Here is a 14,087-nt window from a genome sequence, read left to right as displayed (position 1 = left end):
ATGAGCTCATTAAGGAAGAATCCAATTGTTAAGTGAATTTACTGCAAAGGAGAGAAAAAACACAAGTTTTAGAGGCTCTGTTGGGTGTGTGGGGAGAAGTAATGGTACTGGTGTAGTCTGTTTTTAAACAAACTACTAAATTGACTATAAATTATGTAATCTAATCTGTTATTTCAAAACTTGCAAGGTTACCTGGAAATTTCTCTGTACACACATGTAAGAACTGCTCTTGTTCCTTGCTAAAGGAAAGGTACTAGTTAAATTACAGTTCTAATATTATGGCCGCTACAGTGGGAAGGGTGTAAAATGTCATGATTTAAGTATTTGCACTGCTGTAGTTTTTGTAAACCCACTCAAAATAAGAACCTCCCTCTAACTCTACTATTGAAACAAAGTTTCATTACCATTAGGTGCCACCATTCCCTCCACTAGCAGTCTAGGGTTTTATAGTGAATGTGTATATCACACAAGAGAAGCTATATCATCTCAGAAGTATTCCCTGTAGGGGAAGAAAATAATGGTTTGCTCTGTAACTGCTCGTCATAATGAGACTTTTGGGATAAATTTCCAATCTGATGCACAAGTCCTGTACTCTACAGAAGCTCGACCTAAATTTGTCAGCAGCTTTAGTGATAATTAAATGTGACTATCACTAATATAGCACCTGGTATTAAGTTCATTTACATGGTCCCCATATTTTTGGTTTTAGTATCAGATTTTTGGGGTCTCAGGTAGTTTGATTAGAGCTGGCTACACTGATGCTACACTGGTTTACACAGAAGCTGGGTTTTGTTACACAATCATGAGAGTTGGAACTTTTTAAACAAAAGCTCTGGAGCATGATTCTACAACTGAGTAACACATTAGGACCTACTAGCAGGCAACTCAATTCCACTGGCTACCCCAACTAAGGGCCGGGGTTAAAAGCATCCAGCAATGCTTTCCATTCTCACTTGTTACAAATTTACACTATTTCCAGTAAAAGACTAAGTGGGAGAAAGGTGCCCAGGGTTGTTGACTAAACTAATCTGCCAGTAGTCTGTTTCAGACAGCATTTTTTTTAACATGAAAAGTGAATTTGTAATAGTACTTAAAAGCACATACTAATTTTAGGCATATTAGTCCCACTGATTGCACTTGTTTACCTTGAAGAGTCCATAACCTAATGCTTCAGATGCTTTTTGTAATATTTAGTTGGCACAATAGGAATTTATACTTGATCTTACAAATGATCAGTATAGATTACTACAGTGCTTACATTTTCAAAACATTTGAGTTAAGAGCTCAAGTCCCTTGAAACACTTTAAATAATTCAATTGAATTAGTCATCCCTTGATTACATTACTATTAAGAATAAAACACCCATTAATTTGACTCTCTCTGCCAATGACAATGGACAAACAAGATATGATTTATGTATTCAGTCTAAACGTTTCACTGGGGTTCAGTTACGTGACTTGCTCCTTTTCTATAATTTAAGAATCAAATTGAAGCTGGACATCTGAAGTTATTTTAAGATAAGCTTTCCTTTTAAGAGTTTTTCAAACACCCAGTGTTAATTTATAAATAAATACTGCTGTAAAAGAGGGAAAGGATTCCTTTGATTTATTGTAAACAAAACTCTAAATGAAAGCTCCTGGTGCAGTAACAATCAAAATGTACAATAAACTGCATTGTTGACAAGTTTCCAGTTATCCAAAAAACATTTAAAATATCCACACTATTTTGTTCAATAGTTTCAATGCATAATAGCCATAATAGGATTCACATTCAGATTATCTGGTAAGAAAATGATATACTTAATGTTTGGTTTCTTTATTAGTTGCAGATATATTAACGCCTCCTCTTGGAGGGCAGATCAGTCAATTTTAAGGAGACAGCAGAATGTTAGATACTGTGCAAGAGTCAAACAACTGAATATTTACAAAAAAGCAAAACTACACCTACAACAAGAGAATTAATACTTCGCACAGCATACACGGAAGGACGATGGATGATTTTACCTTCTCTAAGTATGTTTGTTATATGCCTTCGTGAACAAGAATTTTGTTGAATCCAGATAATAATAATTTAAGAAGCGTGTTTAACACAAGAGACCTGCAAAGCAGTAAAAAGAATTAACACACTTTAAATAATACTTTTTAAATAAAAGCTTTTTTCCTCATCTCCCTTGAACAAAAGGTAGAAGTGAATTAAGTGCGTACAAAGGGTTAGTAATGGATGAATACCAAGCAGTGTTCACAAGTGCTTTACACACACACACACACACACACAACAGATTTGCAAAGTCTCATTTGTGACTTGAGCCACTCCTGAGCAAAGTCAAGAACTGTGTGGAATGTGGACAAATGGGAGTTAAGATGAGATCACAAGTTATTTCCCTCATGATCCAAGTCTAATATTCACTCATTGCTGCAGAGCTGCAGAGAATAAACCTAGCACCCTGTAAAAATTTAAACAAGAACATGCTAAGGAGAATATTTCCAATAATAAACTAATTATTGATTTAATGCTTAGGGTAAAAATGGGCCCAAATAGAAACAAAAAACTCCATATATGAACACCTCCAAAGTTTAGGGAAATCCAGATCAGGCTCTAGATTCGATCCTGTGGCTTAGGCCTAGCTCTTATTTAGACATTTCTTAAAGTAAACCAGGAAAGAGTAAATGCAAGACTGATTTTGCCACACAGCCTTAGCTACAAAATCAAACTTTTAGACTAGATCAGTGTTAGAAATGTAGTTTTAGATACTTCACTTAAGTCAAACTAAGGACTCTAAACCTTTACTATGAGGACCTCCATTATAAAGGCTACCACACTGCAGCTACCAAAACTATTAAAGTTCTTTAACTCCTGACCTTTTTAGAATCACCTAGTCCACAAAATCCCTGGCTTCAAAACTGGCTACTGCTTAACTTTCCTTATATCTTACTGACATTTCAAGACTCAGGCTTCGTAGCTTCTCTATTTCCCCATTGTGTAACGGTATATTGTTGCTCTAGTATATGCGACTTTTTAAATATATAATACATATTTTAAAATCTTAGCTTCCAACACGGCATGTTGTACCAGGACGTTTAATTAAGAACTTTCAGCTAATGTAGTAACATTCAATATATATGTATGTATGAGGTAAAAAAGTGTATACAAACAAAATCTAACTAAAAATCTCTCATATTAAAATACCCCGTTTTCTGGAATAAATTTTAATTGTCACACTGAGTTTAGCAATTTAAAAATTTTCCATTGTGCAAATTCTGCCATGCTAAGTTATTAGTAAACTTCATCCTCAAAATGTTCACTTCATTCAAAAGAGTCTCTTGGACTGAAGCACATTATTTCTAATAGCGGTGGGTCTTTTGGCTAGCATTTGTAACACTACTTGGAAAAAAATAATTCTCAGTGGCTATTTACAAATGAATGATGCTAGTCACAGCATTAAAAAAAAAAGTTAAATTAGTCAATATGGTAGCACAGTGAATATTGACAGCAGGAGACCCCAATTTAGGGTCTTCTGCCAAAGTGCAAGGGGAGGGCAAGCACATGGTTTTTTATTTCCATGATGGAGCATTCTAACCACAAGGCTCTTGTAACTTCTGCCAGACAATTCATTAAGTGGCACATTCTCTCTCTGAGAAGCACTGTAATACTAGTGTTTGCTGGAGTAAGAGTTAGGAAAGTTAATGAATTCTGAGCTAAGAAGAAATATTTTAAAAATGCCAAAGATGCATTTGATAAAAAGTGGTAAATCTCCTATAGTGGCAACAATGTTTTCTTCTGTGGTTAAAGATCCTAAGAATCATTTGTATGGGATATTTTCTTCCACAATAAAGTTTTTAAGTTGTTTAGTATTAAAGAATGTTCCATTTCCATCTGGTTTGCTGTGACTTTAAGGGCAATACAAGAATACAGTTGTTTCTCTAACTCTTCACGTATTTCTGACGGAGCACCGCAAAGCAGATAGTCTTTTAGTAACTGGCATACTTTTGCCAAGTTGGGCTGAATTATTTCTGTGGTACATTTCATTTTACTTTGGTCGCATAGAGTTCTACAGTCTGTACCATAAACACAGTCCAAGTCAGACTCACAGTGACGATCTTTAATTAATTCCTTCAAATTAATTTCTGGCACAATTTTTCTCATGTCCACCATTTTCAAGTCATATTTATCATTATAACCCAAGTTTTTGGCACTGGTATCACACATAAGAAAATTCCCATAAGGTCCATGAAAAATGTCTTCCACAAATTCTAAAAGCCCTATAGCAATTTTTGCCTTTCTAGGCCATGATGGAGTAAACCACTGGTCCATGCTTCTTCTGAAACTAGAGGGAATGAAAAGTTCTAAGATCCATGGAAGGCTTATTCCATAGAGAGAGGTATATTCAACTCTTTCCATCACATAGAGATCGCCACAAAACCCCATCAATTTTGGGGTGTGTTCTTTATCCTGGAGGATCACCATAAGTAGAAACTCATTTAGCTGCAGAAGAGCCCATGCCGACTTTGCTTCTGGTAAGGAAACTCGACCATCTTTGTTTCCATCAGCAACTGACAGGATGAGATTAACCAGTTCAGAAAGATTTCCCTGTTCACCCACCTTTCTCTAGAAAAAACAAATATATATATTTAATTCCTTATACTTTTTTTTTCTAAAAACTATTAAACTGGTTATGTGTCCTGTGTTTTTATATTCGGTGAAGTATTTTACCCATTCTACTCAGCTGCATGTGGAACCTACAGCAGTGTCTATGGTCATGCTCCGATTTTTCTGGTTTCACTACACGATACATACACAGTGCTTTTTGGGACTATACTGAGCGTTCCTTTCATGTGTATGCTGCACTGAAAGTATGTGTTTTCTTCCTTTTCTAAGTCCTAAAAATTCGCACCTTATCCTCAGTAAGAGTCTTTAATAAATTATGTTAGGTATCTTGTAATTAGAGCTGTCGATTAATCACAGTTAATTCACTCAATTAACTAAAAAAAATTAATTGCGATTAATTCCACTGTTAAACAGTAGAATACCAATTGAAATTTATTAAATATTTTGAATGTTTTTCTACATTTTCAAACATATTGATTTCTATTACAACACAGAATACAAAGTGTAAGGTGCTTACTTTATATTCTTTTTTATTACAAATATTTACATTGTAAAAATGATAAAAGAAATACTATCTTTCAATTCAGCTCATACAAGTACTGTAGTGCAATCTCTTTATCGTGAAAGTGTAACTTACAAATGTGGATTTTTTTTGGTTACATAACTGGACTCAAAAACAAAACAATGTAGGCTCTAAAGTTTTACAAGTCCACTCAGTCCTACTTCTTGTTCAGCCAATTGCTAAGACAAATGAGTTTGTTTACATTTATGGGAGATACTGCTGACGGCTTCTTATTTACATCACCTGAAAGTGAAAACAGGTGTTCGCATGGCACATTTGTAGCCGGCATTTGCAAGGTATTTAGGTGCCTGTAGTGGGGTGGTTACCCGCTCCAGCCCTGACAAGGCTGAGGCCAGCCCTGGGAGAGGGCTGGGGCTGTGGGGAAAAGCCCAGGCTGATTAAGGGAGCAGCTGCAGCTGTGGCCAGCTCAATCAGGTCCAGCTGGCCCCTAGAAGAGGCTGTGAGCCAGGAGCCTAGTCAGTCTCCCACTACCTGTAGACGGAGAAGGGCCTGGCTGCAAGGTGCCGAGCAGGACACCCAGATTGGAGCAGGGCTGGGGAAGGGCCAGAAGAGCTGGGAACTCCGGCCTGGAAAGCCTCAGGCCGCAGGCCTGACTACAGGCCGAACAGGTGTAGGGTTGCAGAGGGGCAGCCCATAGGTAGGCAGAGGCAGCAGATTTAAACCCCCCTTGCCTATGATGAGTAGCACTTACACTGCAGAGAACGGGGGCTCCAGAGAATGGGGGCTAAGTGGGGACTAGCAGTAGCCCAGACTGAGGCGAGGTGGGGTTAGAGGTTGGGGGTTCCCCTGGGTGGGGAGACCCAGAACCTGAGAGTGTGGGGGTCCTGCCAGGGGGACAGCACCCCAGAGAAAGGGGCACTGGGTCCTGGGAGGGACATGGGGGCCGGCGGGAAGGCAGATCACCGGCCTGCAGAGGGCGCTCCGACAGCTGGTGAGCTAATTCCCGACGACTACCAGCAGGAGGCACCACCGGCTGAGTCCGAACCTTTACAGTGCCAGATATGCTAAACATTCATATGTCCCGTGACGCTTCGGCCACCATTCCAGAGGACATGCTTCCTTCCATGCCGATGATGCTCATTTAAAAAAAAAAAAATGCACTAATTAAATTTGTGACTGAATTGTTTGGGGGAGAACTGTATGTCTCCTGTTCTGTTTTACCTACATTCTGCCATATATTTCATGTTATAGCAGTCTCAAATGATGACCCAGCGTATGTTCATTTTAAGAACACTTTCAGAGTAGATTTGACAAAACGCAAAGAAGATACCAACGTGAGATTTCTAAGGATATATACAGCACTAGACCCAAGGTTTAAAAATCTGAAGTGCCTTCCAAAATCTGGAGAGGGGTGAAGTGTGCAGCATGCTTTCAGAAGTCTAAAAAAGAGCAACAATCCAATGCAGAAACCACCGAACCTGAACCACCAAAAAAAGAAAATCAACCTTCTGCTGGTGGCATCTGACTCAGATGATGAAAATGAACATGCATTGGTCCGCTCTGCTTTGGAACATTATTGAGCAGAACCCGTCTTCAGCATGGACGCATGTCTTCTGGAATGGTGGTTGAAGCATGAAGAGACATATGAATCTTTAGCGCATCTGGCACGTAAATATCTTGCGATGCCGGCTACAACAGTGCCATGCAAACGCCTGCTCTCACTTTCAGGTGACATTGTAAATAAGATGTGGGCAGCATTGTAACCAAACTTTGTTGTCTGAGCAATTGGCTGAAGTAGGACTGAGTGGACTTGTAGATTCTAAAGTTTTACATTGTTTTATTTTTGAATACAGTTATTTTTTGTACATAATTCTCCATTTGTAAGTTCTACTTTCATTATACAGAGATTGCACTACAATACTTGTATTAGGTGAATTTTAATATACCATTTCTTTTGGTTTTTATAGTGAAAATATTTTTAATCAAAAATAAATATAAAGTAAGCACTGTACACTTTGTATTCTGTGTTGTAATTGAAATCACTATATTTGAAAATGTAGAGAACATCCAAAGATATTTAAATAAATGGTATTCTATTACTGTTTAACAGTGCGATTAATCATGATTATTTTTTTTAATCGTTTGACAACCCTGCTTGTAATAAAAACATTTTGTGGTTCTTTTGCTATAAAAGTTTTGTGTTCAAACAACATTTCATAATAAACAGAGCTTGTTTTACTATGATTCAGCTGATTAAAGCTTGCATCTTGCAATAGTGACAAGAGATTACAACAAGGAATACAGTAATTTCTAGCCAGTCATAAATATGTTTTTAATATCTTAGTACTACTCCTATACTAATAAATGTATTTTCATACTTAGTTCTGTCTTCTGTCACTTACTATAATAACTTTCATTTCACTGGTTTAACAAACCAGCAGGACTGCTGCGCTTTTGAATAGGGAAGTCCTGTCTCTTCTGGAATCAGAACTGTGCTACACACATCTATGACCAGTAAAGACAGGACATTTTTTCAAAGCCTTATCTACACAGAACATTTTCTGATATTGTCCTGCAATTACTCTAGCATTTTTACAGCTCCACCAATGTTAATTATAGGGGAAACCACTAGTGTAAACCCGTCACCAACATTTTTACCATCATGTTGCACAGACCTGCTTTGAGCAGGGGTAAGTGACACCTGCAGATCAGTTGTCAGATTTTCTGTTTGGTTTTTAAACTCACACTGCCACAGTTGCTATTACTACTGGAGTTACATAATGATAGTTACTGATAGACATAATGACAGGTTTCAGAGAAGCAGCCATGTTAGTCTGTATTAGAGTAATGGAGGGAGAAGTTCAGAAAACCCTCAGTGTAAACATATCCTTAGATCAATACTTCTATATTGGGAAAACTCACCTGCAAACTACTTAGTAGGATAGGAATAGTTTTTAGTATGGTGCAGAAAAAAAAATGCAGAGGAAGAGATACCTATTTCTCTGGTTACAATTGTTAGCAAAACTGATGCTAGCAGAGTTCTAGAGGATTCAATCCCAGTATGAATAGGGCCTTCGGGATACCACTAGCATTATAAATACAACCACGTCATGGGACCAGGCTACAACACAGTTCCAAACAGTAGTTTAAGATTTTAAGGGCCAAAAACAGGTTGTAGCCTTAAACATGTAAAAGTTGCATGCTGGCTTCCATTCCAATAATTATCATGCCACCCCAACCCCTCTATTTTTGTTTTTCTTTTAAATTACTCATGATTGTCTCTAACATGTAACTCTGGGTCAGAAATTTTTCATGCTCATATGATCTACTCACCAGCAACCACTGTAGCCTATAACATAACTGAGTTTTTCCACAATCACAGTAGGTTCTTAAAGTGAACAAATATGAAAATTGTTCTCAAGGCTAAAATAGAAGGTCATCCCTAACCTAACTGGAATTGTAGCTTAGTAGGTTTTGACTTTACATTTAATTTGTGTACTCCTCCTGCTGAAAACAAACAAACAGACAAAAGAGAATCAATCAATCAATCAATCAATAAATAAATGTGGTGAGAATCAGCATCTATGCTCATTTTCTCTTCTTTGACATATACTTACTTTTAAAAGACCATATACCATTTCTTTGAATTTCTGAACAGTAGTTCCTCTAGTTGGTTTATCAAACAGAACTATTTCTTTTCTTGGTTCTGGTTCAGTTCCAAGATCAAGATGAATAGTTTCTTCCATCTGGCATTTTATAACACCTTGTAGATTACCCCAGATTCCTAAATACATCTATGCAGAAAAAAGACAATGAGATAGTTACATAAAATTTTCCTCAAAAGCTCTCCTGTCTTCTACTGTCCTGAGTCAGAATGCTGGGTTTGCTCATTGAAACTGCAAGGAACCAGCATTCAGACTGGTAGTGGCAGCTCCCTGTACACTGTGCCACTTTAAAACATATTTAAGAGAGACCACTGCATCCAAATACAATTTTAAAGAGCAACAGGCCCATGCTCCATAAAAGTGTGCTTTATACAATGGCATCAGCACCTTCTCCATTAAGGCTGATAAGAGGCATTTATTTTGGTTTGGTGGTGCAAGATGGGAGAGAGGAAGCACACTGTACTGGAACACAGGCACTCTGTCAAAACCTTTAATGGATCTGGACTGTCTGCAATTTTGGAAGTGACCGTGTAATGAACATAAGAATGGCCCTACTGGGTCAGACCAAAAGTCCATCTAGCCCAGTATCCTGTCTTCCGACAGTGGCCAGTGCCAGGTGCCCCAGAGGGAATGAACAGAACAGGTAATCAAGTGATCCATCCCCTGTCACTCATCCCCAGCTTCTGGCAAACAGAGGTTAGGGACACCATTCCTGCCCATCCTGCCCAATAGCCATTGATGGACCTATCCTCCATGAATTTATCTAGTTCTTTTTTGAACCTTGTTATGGTCTTGGCCTTCACAACATCCTCTGGCAAGGAGTTCCACAGGTTGCCTGTGCATTCTGTGAACAAATACTTCCTTTTATTTGTTTTAAACTTGCTACCTATTAATTTCATTTGGTGACCCCTAGTTCTTGTGTTATGAGAAGTAGTAAACAATACACTTCCCTATCTACTTTCTCTACACCAGTCATGATTTTATAAACCTCAATCATATCTCCCCTTAGCCATCTCTTTTCCAAGATGAAAAATCCCAGTCTTATTAATCTCTCCTCAGAGAGGCCGTTCCATACCCCTAATAATTTTTGTTGCCCTTTTCTGAACCTTTTCCAATTCCAATATATCTTTTTTGAGATGGGGCGATCACATCTGCACACAGTATTCAAGATGTGGGCATACCACAGATTTACATAGAGGCAACATGATACTTTCTGTCCTATTATCTATCCCTTTCTTAATTATTCCCAGCATTCTGTTCACTTTTTTACTGCTGCTACATATTGAGTGGGTATTTTCAGAGAACTATCCACAATGTCTCCAAGATCTCTTTTTTGAGTGGTAAAAGCTAATTTAGACCCTATCATTTGATATGTATAGTTGGGACTATGAAATAGGATAGTTGGGATTATGAAATGGGATTTCATAGCTGCTCTAGTGCAGGGTCCACATCAAGTATAGGTTTACTGTACATTTAAAGTTTCAGCATTTTAAAAGTGGCATTTGTAAAATTAGAGAAGTAGAGAGTTACACAGTACTACTTAAAGCATGCATATACATCTGTATAATATGATATGCCAAATCATCAAATACACTGAGAAATACCAAATCTATACATTTATTGGACTGTAGTATTTCCCCCACCACCCAATTTATCACAGATTTGCTGAACCGAGCATATTGGATTTAAAATGCCTAGAGTTAAAAATGATTGAGTGGCAAACATCCTATTTCATGGAAATAGAAATGTGAATTAAATACAAAATTCAGACAAGTATCATCCTTGTAAAATGGAATCAAACATTATTCTGAATTGTTGTCTGCTGTTTCTAAGATAGTGTTCTACATTGGTTGACAGCTCAGATTTCTCACTTTTAGAATGGGATTATAAATGCTGTGCCAACAGGATCCCTAGTTTAAAATTCTCATCCCTTGAATATCTCAGTGAGCAAAACTTAAATAAGTAAAATTTAACTGAAGTCAAGTCATTTTACATAAGACCTGTTTAATATTCTACAAAAAACAAACCCCAAACCTGACTTAGATAAAGAATCATATGATTAGCTCATATAAATAAAGTCATACCTGGTTATTGGGTTTTGTTGACAAACATTTTCCAAAATACAGAGTTTCTTTAGCACAAAGACTACTACAAGCTGATCCATCAATAACTCCAGTCTTATATTTATCACACTGGAAGACAAAGGGAAAAATAGTTTCTAGAAAGAACTGAAGAACAGAAAGAGGAAACAATACACCTGTTGGCTTTTCCAATATCTATGCTTTTGTCCAGTAAAATGAGAAAAAAGCTGTACAAACTCTGAAATGTGTCTGGGGTACAAAAAAAAAAAAAAATTCAGATACACCCCAATTCTGCAAGTTGCTCTGCAGAGGTGAACCCCCTGCATCTGCACAGAGACCCTATATAGAATAGAATACAACAGAATGTTGAAGCTAATGGGGCTCTGCACAGGCCCAAGGGTCTACCTGCATGGAGCAGTTTGCAAGATCAGGGCCTTATTGGGTAAATGATTCGAACTGGGAGACAGACGGAGAGCTTTTATTCTCAATCAGAAGAGACCTATCGAAAACATGAAACAAAAACAAAACTACATGCTATATGGTGCCAAAAGATGCCTATTGGGGGGGTGGGGTGGGAGGGGGAGAGGCGGAGAATGTAAGAAGTACAATGATTGCTGCTAACTTGTTAAGGCATCTGCTAACATGTATCTCTACTTTTACAAAGGGGTCTGCTAATGTGTATCTCTACTGCCACATGGAATCCTCAGATTTCACCATTCTGAAAGAATAGAAAAAGGAACAGCCTGCCATTGAGTTCATAGTATTATTTCTTTTAATCTACACATTCTTTCAGTAAAAAAGGATGTCTATGCTTTGCTGTAGGTACTCTGACACATTTTAAAAATACAAGTATAAGATTAGATTATTCTAGCAACTCTCCTTTGACCAATAATTAAAGGTATAATAGCCCAGCAACCAAAAACATATTTAAGATCTTTACAATCTTTCACCAAAGTCCTTCCGATCCCTCGCAGCCAGGGAAAACAACATGGTCTAAAAAGCCAATAAATTAAAATTATTTTGGACTGTGCAGGAGAAAGTTTCAAATCTACAGGGCCCCTGTGGGGAACACACTGCCAGCTGCTCCTCTCTTATAAGGGTGAGATTCCACCTGAGTGTCTTGTGGGTACTCTAGTAGCATGCATCATTTTTAACTCATCAGAAGGAGTTAAACAAAGGCAGGGGGAATCACTAAGTTAAAATTAGTATGTCAATTATGATTGAGTCTCCCACAACAAAACTGTCACAAAGTGAATTTGATCACATGGCGGTTTACCACTGAGCCATTTAATCAATGAGAAAATAAAGTACAAAAATAATTGGTTTTAGCTGTAGGTAACTGAAATTAGGATTATTGTATTTGCATAATGTAATAGTAAATATTACTTTTGATGGTAACTACTGAATAATTCAAAAGTAGATTCATGGATGATAAAAAAGTTTAACAAACAAGACATACAAATATACTTACTATTATTTTCTTACAATCATGACCTCTGCATAGCTCTGTGTAAGTGGAGTACTGAACATATATAATCCAACTGCCAATAAATACTGCTAACCAAGAGATGAAGAGATACTTCATTCGCATATATGAGAAGCGAACCTGAAGATATAAAAGAAAAACATAAAGGTAATTAACTCAGGAATAGACTGAACTGCTTCCATTGTCCTAACATGATCTGCCATTCAGTCTTTACAAAAACTCTATATAAAATCCAGTCATCTTTTTTATTAATGTGTTGTAACCTTTTAGAACACTAAGTTCCAGCATCAAACAGAACCAGTGTTGGATACCAACTATAGGGGAAAAAGAAGGACTCTGATAATAGAAACTGGAAAAGTGAGACCAAAAGGGAGGGTTGGTAAAAGTTTACCAAATAGTAAAAAATTTGAAACTGCCAAATTTCTACTATTTCTACCTATGCCAGTCCACCTGGAAGAAGCATTTATTGTCAGTCACTTAGAAGCGCTACTTCTGTAAAATCAGTTCCAACAGAGCAGAAACTAATGAAAGATATAACCTAATCCAGATTAAAAATAAATATGAAATCATCAGTATATGCGGGTCGGGGTGTGTGTAGAAGGAAGTAATTCCCATGTGTTTGAACACTTTCCATTATGTGGCTAAACAGCTGCATTCAAAGGAAGGTGATGGAAAGTTCCATGTACTATTCTGATCTCCAACGGTCTTCTACATTGCCATATTTTCATTTCCTGTCTGCTTCCACCTCATCAGCTACACGTTATCCCTTTGGACAAAGGAAGGTTGTTTGGATTTTTAATGTTTGAGGATGGGTTGCTGCTGTCTGGCTTAAAAAAAACAAACAAGCAGGGAGATGCTGATCTGGCCATTTAGTTTTTTCTTCCTGACAATCTGGAGTGCTCATGATCTGATTTTGCTCTCAGGAACAACAGAAAGTGTAGGAGAGAACAGAACAGCAGAGACCAGTCTTGGCAACATAAAGAGTGAGTATTCAGATTACGTAAATGTTAAAATGCCTGTTCATTCTTCTTCAGCCACATGAAATCTGTCCTTTGTATAGCAAAACAGTGAGACTTGGCAGGCATGTAAGGAAAGGAGAGATGGGAAAGCAAAAGCATGGATATGAGAGGTAGTAAAGTACATAAGAGATTTTGTTTCTGAAGGTTCTTGTTCTTAAATCACAACCAGAGGCCTTTAAAGGTCCACTTACACCAAATATGAATACCAGTTTCAGCTGGAGATAGCAATTCCAGGAGAGAGAGCTCTGTAATATTGGATTGCTGTAAATGATAGTGTCTTTAAATTAAACCACTCAAAGAGAATATACAAAATTGTTTAAGCATCTTAGCATAACATACTTCACTCTAAAAAGTGATCTTACAAAGGAGAATAAAGACAGAATTTGCTGGAAGTCTAAACAAAGTAGATTATCTTTTTTTTAAAAAAAATAAACATTAAAAAAAAACCCAACCCTCTGCTTTTAGTACTGATTTTACTTTAAAGATCATTAGCTTTCATAATTATATTCCAACACTTTTCCTTGAAGGAAAATAAAAATTGCCATGACATATTAGTTTTGTTTTCCAGATATCTTCTAATTAGTGCTCTATTTAGTTTTATTTCAACTTGCTAGACACTTGGAAACAAGTATAAAAAGGAAGATTCTTTCACCAAGAACCTCCTATTCTAAATAGAGCATATATAGACAATGGATGGGATGCAACCCA

At 37.2% G+C, this 14,087-nt stretch overlaps 1 protein-coding gene across 5 annotated transcripts in view; it reads right to left on the bottom strand.

Annotated features, from left to right (window-relative positions):
* Window positions 1–1,590: 1,590 nt before the first annotated feature.
* The window catches only part of DIPK1A (divergent protein kinase domain 1A), a 40,711-nt gene continuing 28,214 nt past the window's right edge, over window positions 1,591–14,087 (bottom strand). For 4 of the 5 annotated variants that reach the window (XM_007058883.4, XM_027821360.3, XM_037906813.2 and 1 more), the window contains 4 exons: window positions 12,346–12,480; window positions 10,878–10,985; window positions 8,746–8,922; window positions 1,591–4,605 (listed from right to left, as the gene is read on the bottom strand). In XM_007058883.4, coding sequence (XP_007058945.2) covers window positions 3,793–4,605; window positions 8,746–8,922; window positions 10,878–10,985; window positions 12,346–12,480 — 1,233 coding nt within the window. In that variant the 3' untranslated portion in view covers window positions 1,591–3,792. Of the gene's footprint in view, window positions 4,606–7,530; window positions 7,634–8,745; window positions 8,923–10,877; window positions 10,986–12,345; window positions 12,481–14,087 lie in introns of all 5 variants that reach the window. The other variant, XR_005226499.2, reaches the window with a different exon arrangement.

Source organism: Chelonia mydas, chromosome 8 (assembly GCF_015237465.2).
Source record: "Chelonia mydas isolate rCheMyd1 chromosome 8, rCheMyd1.pri.v2, whole genome shotgun sequence".
In the NCBI taxonomy this organism is placed as follows: Eukaryota; Metazoa; Chordata; order Testudines; family Cheloniidae; genus Chelonia; species Chelonia mydas.
Note: the sequence above shows the minus strand (reverse complement) of the source record. Positions and strands in the feature narration are given on the sequence as shown.